General features: G+C 31.2%; 2 protein-coding genes across 2 annotated transcripts; one reads left to right on the forward strand and one right to left on the reverse strand.

The window, feature by feature from the left end:
- Positions 1-973: 973 nt before the first annotated feature.
- On the reverse strand, positions 974-3,571 carry LOC114191111. Its single transcript, XM_028080287.1, has 3 exons — positions 3,339-3,571; positions 1,402-3,208; positions 974-1,305 (listed from the first exon to the last, which is right to left on the reverse strand). Exon 2 carries the CDS (start codon positions 2,976-2,978, stop codon positions 2,388-2,390), a length of 591 nt encoding a protein of 196 aa, XP_027936088.1. The 5' UTR covers positions 2,979-3,208; positions 3,339-3,571; the 3' UTR covers positions 974-1,305; positions 1,402-2,387.
- An 8,214-nt stretch (positions 3,572-11,785) lies between these two features.
- Positions 11,786-12,214, forward strand: LOC114191275. Its single transcript, XM_028080446.1, has one exon. The coding sequence runs from the start codon at positions 11,786-11,788 to the stop codon at positions 12,212-12,214; it is 429 nt and encodes a 142-aa protein (XP_027936247.1).
- Positions 12,215-12,746: the final 532 nt, after the last annotated feature.

The following is a 12,746-nucleotide window of genomic DNA, read 5'->3' on the forward strand; positions in this document are numbered from 1 at the left end:
TGACTCCTTTGACATTTGCTGGAATTATTAGTTATCACGGATGAGAAATTAATGTCACTCAGACATCTTTCGTATTTCACCCAATAATTTTAATGTTTCCCTTCATACTTCTGTACAATTATCTCTGCAGATCAGACATTTCATTCAAATTACATATGCACTTTTCAAACTCTTCATACTGTCCACTCCATTCAAACAGTTATCATGAGTTCGCAATATGAACTGTTTGATTTATGAAGAAAAACAGTGTGCATCAGTTTAAATCAGTCAAAAGAACGAAAAATGGAATCATGAAGAGTAAATGTGGATGTTTGAAAATTTCCCATTTCCAAACATCATATCAAATGCATTTTCCTTTTCTTCTGTTCCATTTTATGTCTCAACTGATGGTTCCTTTTCATGTCTCATTTTTTTTTAAAATATTTCTTCTTTTAATCTTTTCTATTTTAATAACAAAATTTTTGACTAACTTTTTAATAATTTATGTGACTATTCTTTTTTTAAATCAAGAAAATTCATGATATTCTAAATTTTTGAATAATAAAAATAACGATAGACAGGGAAAGTGTGAATTCGATGCAATTTAAATATTTTTTCCAATAAACACTTGTTGAAAATGTAACTGAAGGAACAGACAAAATGAGTTAGAAGAAATCATATAGGTTTAGAATTAGGTCAGCTACACAAACATCAGCTACTGATAAGAAAATTGAAAAGAGAAATTGTTGATATCACATGGCCTGAACTGAACAAGTGAAGTATCCTAGTAAGACTACTGAAATATTTTGAGATTTTAGGGACGTTATATATTACTCCACACCTTACCCATGCACGTTCCCTCGTGCCAACTGGTTTATACAATTGAACCAAACATGCAGTTGCCATGGCAGGAAATAGATCATTCATAGACCAATCTGAATTGTAATTATTCAAACATGATACCAAATCCCTGCTGAATATTTAGTAATCCAAGTTTCATCAGTATTAGGAATTCAATGCATTTAAAGATCAAATAACGACATAAGATACAGAAGTTCATCAAACTGTATATGATCATGCCATAGGCCAGAGAGCCTTGGACGAACTGCTATATAAATTACTAAGGAGAATAAGTATTTAATTAAGATACAAAATGCAGTCTAGATAATAATCACCAACATTACATTTAAGCAGACCAGACAAATTCCACAAGTTACAGAGGCAGAAAGAAAGAGACACAGACAAGGCACACTACGTAGAACAACTGAAATACAACTGACCACAACTCACGATTCACAACTGAAACAGCCTTCGTAAGTTGCCACCCTGATAAACACATTGAACAATTCTTAGCAACTGCAGTGTAATGGCATGAAAAGATTATAGCAGAAGTATTTGAATAATGACCAAGTAAGATCATACCTTAAAATTTGGCATAGCAGGGTCAACACTCCGTGGAGATGGAAGATAAACCAGGAGAGAACTACTAGGACTAAGGAAATAAGCATAACTTGGAATGAACATTTCAGGGCTTTACTAGTAGGTGGAGTGACATGGATTGATCCTAAAATCTGAAGCGGATACTACAAAGACTAAAACAAATCCCTTCTTACTTTTCTTTCAAAAAAAAACAGAAAAGATAGTGAAGGGTAAACTATACCCTCAATGAGGGTTGCTAATACAAAATTAACAAAGAGAAACAAAATGACTTGGGGAAAAGAAAGACAGGTGAGAAAGGTAAGTAGCAAGCAAACTGAACAAACATGTAGATTGATATGGCAGCTATGAGCACCATAAAATCATGTCAGGCAGAGAAGGCAGGCAAAACAAATTAGAATAGAAGATTGAATGATTAACATTAGAAGGAAGAAACAGAGAGAGTGCACACGGAAGGAGATGTGAGAATTTTAAATCATTTACACAGTATCTAAAGCAAGAGACCTTCCTACGAGAGGACAGGGAAAAGTTAACTACTCTATGAGGAGATGATGCTGAGAAATCTAAATCATATATTCAGGATGATTCAACTTGAATGAAACTTTCTTCAGGTCCAGTATATTAAAGTCCATCCCATGCCACTTCTACACCCTTCATTACCACCATTCTACATGCCAACCATATTCACGGAAGCTTCCTTGCATGATCCACAGCAAAGCCTGTTTTCAATAGATTCCTTCAGTATACACCCAGTTACTCTCTCCACAGCTAAGTTCCATCCAATTCCAAAATCAGGAGAATGTTGACCCACCATCACAGCCAAGATTGTCAAGGGTACCACCACAACCGAAAGCTACATAAACCAACTTAGACTACTAGCTTACAAACTTTATTTGGTATCTACACATATCTAACACTAACCCACTTTCATTAAAAGGACTTTCTTACAGGAGCCTGTTGCTCCTTGCATTTCAGTAGTCATTGATGTTAAGATTAAGAATCCGACACAGGGTCTTCGTAGCAGAATCAGCATTAACAAAGAGATCCCTAGTAAAAGGCAAATCCAAATGCTCCCTGCCAGGAGAAGAGGGTGCAGATTTAGCCACCGGGCGCATTTCAATCTCAGGGGAGGAACCAGGAAGATTAAGAGACACAGTCCTCTTTGGTTTGACAGAAAACTTGGGAATTGGTAAGGAACTAGGAGGTGGGGAATTTGAGTAGGTAGGACCAGCCCATAACTCGGAAAGCAAAAGATCAGCACCACCACCAGGGACATCTTCGCTCTCTTTCCTACAAGCTATACCATTGATGGGAATTGGGGTGCTCTTGGGAGTAACTTTTACTTTCCCAAACGTTTTGTTGTCAGAGTTAGGTGGTGATTTAGGGGAACCATGAGATTTCAAAGGAGTAGGCAATATACCTGTCCTCCCAGACTCAAAAGTCCTGCAATTGATATCCCTAAAGCCCCTGGAAGGTGAACCCCCAAATCGAGCATGACCCTGCGACTTCGACCTGTTGTAGTATTGGTTCTTATGCTGCTCAACAACAAAAAGGGTCTCCATAACACCCACAATAACTCGGTCAAACACCGATTTACAGGTTATATCTACTAGATCCAAGTACTACAACTCAGTACAAGGTATCAAACACAACCCCAAAACCAAAATCTTTGCCGTCCTAGTTAATCTCCCTCCCAAACCGAACATGCAACCGAAAACCTTGTCCACCACAACTACAACACCCAGGTAAAAATCTCACCGGTTTGAATCAACCACAGAAGCTTTCTCAGACACTGAAAAAAAGAAACAAAGAATACAAAAAAATTATATATATGAAAATACTGCCACACAATATTAAAAAAAAAAATTGTACTTTCTGAGGCATCAAATCAACATTTTATCAAGAGGAAGCACGAAAATTACCCGTCAGTGGAAGAGAAAAAAAATTTTCAAAAGGAGAACACGAGAAGGGTATGATAGTAGAGTTGGTTTTTCCTCAGAACTACACTGGTTTTATGGTGTAGGTTAAGTTGTAGTATTTGATTTATGGTTTTGTTTGATTTAGTTTGGAAGCACTGAAAGTTGCATGGTTGGAAATGAAAAATCTACAAGAAACAGCTCCCCAGCACTGGATCTGAAAATGAAATGAACCTCGTCACCACTCTATATATCTGTATTAATTCATATTTAATTTAATTTAATTAATATAATCTAATATAATGTAAATGATAATAGGAGTGGTTGGTCTGGTCAATATGAGTTATGTTTTCATTTTTTCTTTATTGCGTCACTCCTTTTTTTATCGTCTTCTTTTTTTATTCTTCTTAATTAAATAATTACAACTGTAAGTGCTGAGCTGGATTAGGTTTGTGCAATTGTTGAACCTTCAACAGCTACTCAAACAACATTCAATGTACCTAAAGGTAACCTGCTGGTGCCGGTTTTGGACCCACCTCTGTACATATCACGTGCTAGGACGTTACACGTGCCGGTTAGAGTTGTTCTGTGCTTTACTTGGCAGGGGAAACTATAAAGTGATTAACTAAAGCAGTCTCAAAACAAAAAAAGTATATTTATGCTTTATTGTGTTCGCCGAAAGGTATGACATTGCCAAAACCCTACGTTTCCGATGCTATCAAAAATTCCAAATTTCACAAACACAGTTTAAAATAAATAAAAAAAATCTAACCGGTGCAATAAAAGATAATTAATTTATATTGATTACTTCATTTTACATTAAGTTGAAATAATTAAATACAAAAATATTTTTTTAAAAGTTTTAGGCAATAACGTATTAGTATAGAAGAATGATTTTTGAAGTTTTTAAAGTTTTTACTAAAATATTTTATATATTTATTTTTTTTATAAATTTTTTAGATGTTTAAGACTATTTTTATTTTATTAGTTGTTCTGATTTAAATGTTTTTATGTTTAATTATATTTAATTTTTAACAAAATTAAAATATAATTATTTTATTATTTAATTATTTTTTAACTTTTATTGATAAATATTAAATAAAATATGAAACATACATGTATAATAATTATGAATATTTTTGTCTTTTAAATAAAATAAAATTGTATTAATGGTGATTAGATCATATTTAATTTAATATTATAATTATTTATATATTTTTTATAGATTCAATGCATGTTAGCAAGACCATTAAAAAAGTTTATTCTCTCACTTTTATAAAAAAAATAAAATTTTTAGAGAAATAATTATATATTGTTTTATTTTATTTTTTTGCAGACATATTAAGTTTGAAAAATAAGGTGCCTTGAACCGTACTCTAGTATTATTTGTTTTAATATGTGTGAACAATTATAGAATATAATCATTGAATAACAAAAATAGTAACTTCTAAATATCATTACCTTAAATGGAGAAGAAACAATACAATCTTATAAACAATAAAATTTCACATGCATTTAGTAAGTTATAAAATTGATGTAGAAATTAGATGCTAAAACGAATTTGGTCTGATTGACCGATCCACCAATTAGTAGCGGATCTTGACCAAAATTTCTTGAGGAGCCAAAATAATATACTTAAAATTTATATATTTAATATTACCGTTACTAATTCAATAAAAATGAATATATAATTTAGTATAGCTATAACTATAAAAGAAATTACACATATCTAAAGATTATCCATCATTTTTTTTATATTCTAGAACTTATAACTACATTTTTCAGCTATTATTTTTCCAATATAAATAACCATATTATCTACAAAATATTCATTTTGCCTTTTACTAATGTGCACATATCGATTCAAAAGTCATCACAAGCATTTCATTTCATTGTTATGCGATGAGTAATGATATTGTCTTTTTTTATCTTCACTTTTCTTTTATCAATTTAAAAAATGAATTTATTCTTTTATTTTTCATCAATATACCTATTTAAAAAAAAATTAATACTAATTTTTTTTATCATAATCTAATCAAACATTAAGAGACATAACTGCTACAAAAAATTATGATAATCAAGTACACTTAAAAATTGTCTATAAAAAATCACATAATACATTACTTACTCTTCTATATTCATAAAAAATAAATAATATACAAAATGTCATAAGATAAAAAATAGTGCTAAATATTAAACAACTATTTCATTACCAAGTGAGACAAGAGAAAGTTACCTTCTTTTTTCTTTAAAAATAAAAGAAAAGATTAAAAAATGAGGATAAAAATAATGAGTTTCTGTTTAACTTTTTTTTTTTTGAGTAATAAAAATAATTAGGTAAAAGTGAGAGATGAGTACAACATATGAAAAACTCATAAGAGAGAAAATGAAAATTATCTTAATAATTTTTTTTTCTTTATTATATTTAATTTTATATTTTATTATTTATTAACACTAAATATTATACTTTAAAAAAAATACATAACTTAATTTTTATTAAATTTTTAATATATTATTACCTAACTTAAAAAGATAAACATCATTTAAAAAATTTAATAATATATATATAAATTAAAAAAAATTAAACATGTCATTTAAAAAAATTGAAAAATATTTGGGGAGAGGGGCGTGGCCCCCGCCAGCTCCTAAAGAGCTCTGCCACTGCCACCGGTCAAACTTAAAATAAGTGGATCGGGTTGTGAACCTGTCTCAGCTTGACAGAACTAGCAATCCAGCGAGTTCATGGGTGAGTTTTCACAAACCATCTTGCAACCCGGTTGTTGCTTAAATTGATTTATTTTGCGTTTTATGTTAAAGCAAAACATGTTCTCTCAGACTCAAAGTCTCATCTCACTCACACTAGCTTTTCTCCTCTTCTCTTTCTCAACAATCAACTTAACCACACAAGAGAGATTCAACTCATTATCGACATTCATCGACAGCGAAGACGTTCATCGACAATGTTCACTTCAAACATTCAGTTGGCCTGTTTCTTCAAAAAAAAAAAAACCAACCACACTATTAGTGTCTCTTCATTGATAAAACTCACTACAACACTCATTGGCGAGAGAGGTTCAAAGACGTTTACCATCTCATCATTAACGACACTCATCAGCGGCAGTTCCATTGAAATAGGTTTGTCTTCGATTGACCCTAATTTCTTAAATTTGATTTGCCCTATATCTTAATTGGCCCTAATTTCTTCATTCATTTTGATTTGCCCAAAGTTATTAGATTGGTCCTAACTTGTTCAATTCGTTTGCTCATTTGAAGTAGAAAAAGAACATCAATTTCATTTGAAGTAGAAAAAGAACATCAATTTCATTTCGGATAGTGTGTTCAAGGGGTTGTTGATTTGTTCGATGGTATGTTGATTTGGTGTTTGTATATTGTTTTGCTTATTGTTGTTCACTTCCAAATTGTTTGCACTTGGTTGACAACTTGTTGATTGTTTGTCCATTGTTCACTAGCATTAGGGGAATTATTTTTGGATAGTTATGTTGCCATTTTACTATAGGTTGCATTTTACTCATAGGTTACAAGGATATGTCATTTTAGCATTTTACCTAAAACAATTATCCAAAAGCAAAGGGTCAAGAGTACATATCTACAACGGGTCAGGTCAGGCACAGATAGTGCCTACCCACTACTCGATCTGCAAAAAAAATCTACATGATACCTGCTCGTTTACCCATCAGGTACCCGTTTAAAAAATATCCGTGATTTTTTTTAAAACTAGCAGGTACCCGTGGATACCCGCATACCCACCGATATTTAAAAAAGATATATAACTTTTAAAATTTCTTAAATAAAATTTAATAAAATTATAAAAAAATATAATATAAATTAAATTAAATTTTAATTTTAATTAAACTTAACCTAATAAAATATAAATATAAATTTTAATTTTAATTAAAGTTAACTTAATAAAATACATTAAATTTTAATTTAAATTTTTTGCAAGTAACGGATACCCACGAGAACAAGTAGTATGATAACCGTACATAACTCGTTTGTAAATGAGTATTAAAATACCCGTTACCCGTAGGTACTGACTATCTGTCGCGGATTTTATGAGCAGATACTCCCGGGTACGAGTATTTTTGTCACCCCTAGTCAAGAGTGGGGCGAACCTATCGGTCCATCTAGTGGTGAATCAGATGTTATTATTCAACCCGTTCTATTCAAACGGATTAGTCTAGCTTAGACTGTTTTTGGTAGGCTAGAAACTGATCAGGCTAAAACAGATCGGGCTAGCTCGTTTTGCCACCCCTATTAGAGATATTATTTACTGAAGAGGAAGAAAATATTTGTTAAAAATATTTGTTAGTACTAAACGATGAAGGTGTGATATATTAATATTAACATGATACAATTGGAAATGCATGTTATATGTGTTAGTATGAAAATGTGACATGTAAGCATTGCAAATAAACTCACCTCGTGGATATTGCTCGAACTCGTACCCGTTTTGATGAAAAATTCATGCTTTGATTTGATATGAGTATAGATATGGAGAATACCTGATTTTTTCAATTGGGTATGGGTATGGAGATGTACATGTTCGTCTCATCCCATACCCACCATAATATCCATCTCCGTCCTCACTTAAATTTTTAAAATACTAATAGTTTATTAAGTAACTTTAAATATATATATATATATATATATATATATATATATATGTGTGTGTGTGTGTGTGTGTGTGTGTGTGTATGTATGTATTACAACACTTTCTATTTTTTTTATTTCTTCTAATTGTTTGACTTATCATAAAATTCATTTCCATCTCCAAGATATTTTTTGTCTTATCACAACTTTTATGCAATAATGTTCAAATGATGTATGTTAATCAAAATATTTTTTCTCACATTTCAATATTTCTACTATTTTTTTAATATTTTTTATTGTATATTTTCTTTTCACACGAGAATGTTTAACATTCTTAATTTAATTGTTCAATAGCATAAATCTTTCATTTACTAGACAATATAAAAAATGTATCTTGTTTATTTTATTATTATTATTTTTGTTTTTTTTGAAAAACTCTTTTGTTTCGTTAAAACGATTTTCATTATCTCTCAACCAATGACTTGGTTGATATTTGAAAAGTTTTACAAGATCTCTAAGGTATTTTTCATCTTATCTTACCCTTAATTATAAATTTGTTCTTTGTGTGATTTCATTCAGTTGTATCTCAAATTGTTTCTAAAATACTTATTTGATCCTTTTTTTAATATTTTAATTCATTGTTGACTTTTATCATGTAGAATATAATTAGATATATTTTATATAATTATTACTAACATAAAAAAGGCTTTTAAAGTCCATTATTTTAGGCTTTTAATGTTTGTCCAAACTCTGACTCTTGTCGGGTGACGTCAAAATTGACGTCAGAGGGGAAAAGCGATGTCCCATGACGTCGGTTATAAATGGAGCCGACATCCCTTAACGTCGGATTATAGATGGGGTTGACGTCCAACTAACACCAGTTGGAGCTAAAAAGCAATAGATTTTAACGTTTGACAATGCAACTCCAAACATCAAAATCTACTTTTTATTTATTTTTTTGTTGTATTTACAATTTTCCATACCTGAAAAGTAGGAAAAATTGTAGAGCAATTAACAATTATTTCCAACCAAGTTTTGTATTTACAGTTTTAACTAATAACAATAAAGTTGTCTAAACTATTACAATTAAGAGAAAACTAAAAGTTTATCATGAAAATGTTGTCCAACAAAGGTTTTAAAAAAAGTTCTAATGCTATGGTGGGTCTAACTTCATCGTTCCAATAGATATGTTATCCACTCTTGTATTAATGTCTGAATAATGTCATCCGATAAAGGTGATGAATTCTTGAACCATTGAAAAAAAGTACAACTTCATTATATATAAATATCATTATTTAAAGTTTGATATGATTCATAATATATGAAATATATATATATATATATATATATATATATATATATATATATATATATATATATATATATATATATATATATATATAATATCTTTAAATTATCTATTTTGGGAAGTTATCAAAACAAATTTTCCAGATTGTCTAGAATTTCGAAAATAAGCATTTTTTAATAGTATATGAATGTATTTTGGAAAGAGTTTTTTAGAATATATTTTTTAAAACAAGTTTTTGTGAACGTATATTATACATTCCAAAACGAACTTTTATAACAAGCTTTTTAAAACACATGAAATGTTTTGGAACGAACTTTGTGAACAAAATTTTTCAAGCTTGAATATCTTTTTATCCTTTAACTTTCAGTGAATTTTGGAATTATTACATTTCGAAACTTTGAACTAATTTAGTCCTTCATCTTTTGAAGTACGTGTACTTAATCCTTTTAATCAAATTTTGTTAGGTGTATTTGATGTTTCGTACACATTTCAGGTTATATTTGAATTGTTTATATTGTTTGACATATTTTTGCTTTGATGTTAAGTCAAATACTATTATGAAACGCGCTAGAAATGTTAAATAAACTTAACAAAACTTGATTCAAAGAACTAAATCTACGTATTTCAAAAGATGAAGGAGTAAATTGGTAATAGACTAATTTCAAAATTTACTGAAAGTTAAGGGATCAAAACCATATTTAACTTTTTTTTTTTTTTCAGCAAGATTTCGGGAACATAAATGATAGATTCCATGATGCATTTTCTAAAAATAACTTTTTCTGGAACAAGCTGTGTCTCGTCTTCTTCTTACTCTCACAAAATGCAACAGAGAACAGAGCTACAGTGAAAGGGTCCATTGGCAACAATGATGACAGCAGAGGAGCGACTCGGTGAGAAAGGGTATTTTCATATTTTTGTTGTTAATATCGATTGTAGGTAGCAAGAATAGGGGTACAGGACGATAAACCTACTAGAATAATCATAGATAATTGGGAGATATAGATGCAAATATTGATGTTTCCTTCCTACACCTCCATAATTTCTAACTACAGCGCCAATATTTTCAAAATAATTATTTCATTTCAGTAAAGATGACTTCCGAATTATTTATTCTGAAAATCTTCCAAAACAAACTTTCTAAAATTTTTATAATATAATTTTTGGAATTTAATTTCCAAAACATATTTTGAGAATAAGATTTTAACAATTTATTTATGAGACAGTTTTTAGAACATATGAAATATATTCTAGAAATTGTTTTTCAAAACATACATTTTTAGGGTATTTTAGTCCTTTTCTTATAATACGTTGGTGCAATTGGTGACTTTTTTACCATCATAGTGTATTTTCGTTATAAAATTAATGTATTAAAATTGTATCAACCGTAGTAGTGTCATACTGTGATATTTTCAATTTTGTAATAAAATAAATTGAATCATGCACTTGTGTGATAATTTCGATTCGATTCATTCAATATAAAACTAAAATTATCACAACATAACACAATCTCATCTTTTTTACAAAAATTGTAATAACTTAACATGATTTCAATTCATCGTAATGAAATCACTTTAGCATGACAAACTTATTCGTTTTAAAATTGTATCAATTTGGTATAACTTTTCAGCACTTTATTTTTAAAAGTTGTACCATGATTTCATTATGAAATTACATATAATGGTATAAAAACCCGCAATTGGTTCTCTCCATAGTCTAACCCCTTTATTTAAGAAAGTTTGATGCAATCTATCTTTTTCCGATATTATCATTCTTATTAGTATGTTGATGTCGTAAAAAAGGAAAAACTGTCCATAAACAGAAAAGAAAAGGAAAATAAAAAAAAAAATGAAGAAAACTGCAGTGGTTTGATGACAGAGGCTTGGACCTAAACTAAATTAAATAGCATAAAAACAATGTCAAAGCCTTACAAAGAATAGAGAAGTTGAGTAGGATACGAAGGCCTATAAAAGTGTGGTTGAGCTTGGTATGGGTTTGAATGGCCAAGAGAGGCACACTCAAAAGTGGACTCTGACTCTATTCGATTTGGATGGGCATCTTTTTATCTTATGTTCTCCCAAACAATAATAAAAGAATCCTAATTTCCTAGCTATAGCTGAACCTGCACCTGCACTACATTCGTGGCTACACCACACACACACACACTAAACACTGCTGCACTTAACAATATTATAATAACTGCATTATTCTCAGGTTTTCTTCTATCACTCTCTCGGTGTTAAATAACAAAGAAATTGTGATGTCGTGAGAGAGTTGATAAAGATAAACAGTGGGATTAGGAATGAAGAATGGGAGATTTCAATATCTCAAGACAAAACTAAGAGGGATTCTATTCCTTTTCTTTGCCCACAAACCTTTTAACGATTCCTGCGCTCAAACAAACCAAATTTTATTAACCCTTCCTTCATACACCATCCTCTTCAACTCCCTATATATACATACATTCCCATTCTCTAACACTTTCATATTTTTCCTCTCTAATTTCTGCATCCAATTTTAAAGGCTCCTCAATAGTATGTTCGCCAAGACGCTGAAACCCTTCGCAGAAAAACGTTCCCAGCGCGGCGTCGTTTCGTCCGCGCCGACCAAGAAGCTATTGAGACTTCCCCATGTCTTCTCCAAAATACTAGAGCTTCCTTGCCCCTCCGACGACGACGTTTTCGTCGAGGAAACGCCGCAGTCTTTTCGCTTCGTCGCGTCCTGCAACGCCGGTGGCGTGCGAGCGCTGGCCATCGAGATTCTCCCCGGGATAACCAAAATCGTGATCAAGAGGATGGACGGCACTGATGTGGCGGTGGCGGGTCAGCGCCAGTACGGTTCTCTAGGCGTTGGTCTCTGGCGGTTCCGGCTTCCGCCTTGGACCCAGCCGGAGATGGTGACCGCCGTGTGCAGCGGCGGAAAACTGATGGTGACCGTGCCCAAGAACAAAAACAGAGGAAACTGAATCAGAGGCGTGTGCTTTGCAAAACTACTTTGTATATAAACTCTTCAACCGTGCTAGTAGCATGATCTTGGCTTTTTTCTAATAAAATCACGGTTCTTTTTCACTTTGCTTATTTATTCGGCTATGGTGGGTCAGTTTTCAACAACTTCTTTAAATTTTACTCGCTAGTTTTGTTCATAAGGTTAACTTTGATTTCGTAAGCATCTAAGTGGTTTAAGAGAATTTAAAGAATTGTGATGCTTTACATGTGGTCGTTAATTTGCAGAGTATCATTCTAATTCCTCTCATTTGTTCGTATTCATCCCTCAACAAGTCAAATGAAATAAATTAAACGCATATAGTTAGATCAAAATTAAGAATTGAGGACTAATTTTAAACAAAATTGTTAATTTATATATACTAACGCTTACTTTTAGAACTCTTTGGTGTTTTGCTCAATAAAATAAAATAATTTACAATTTATTTTTCTCATAAAAAACTTGTATGCAGTTTTGAAAGTTTGGGATGATAAAATAACAACTAATTGACTATT

Source organism: Vigna unguiculata, chromosome 7 (assembly GCF_004118075.2).
Source record: "Vigna unguiculata cultivar IT97K-499-35 chromosome 7, ASM411807v1, whole genome shotgun sequence".
Lineage (NCBI taxonomy): Eukaryota > Viridiplantae > Streptophyta > Magnoliopsida > Fabales > Fabaceae > Vigna > Vigna unguiculata.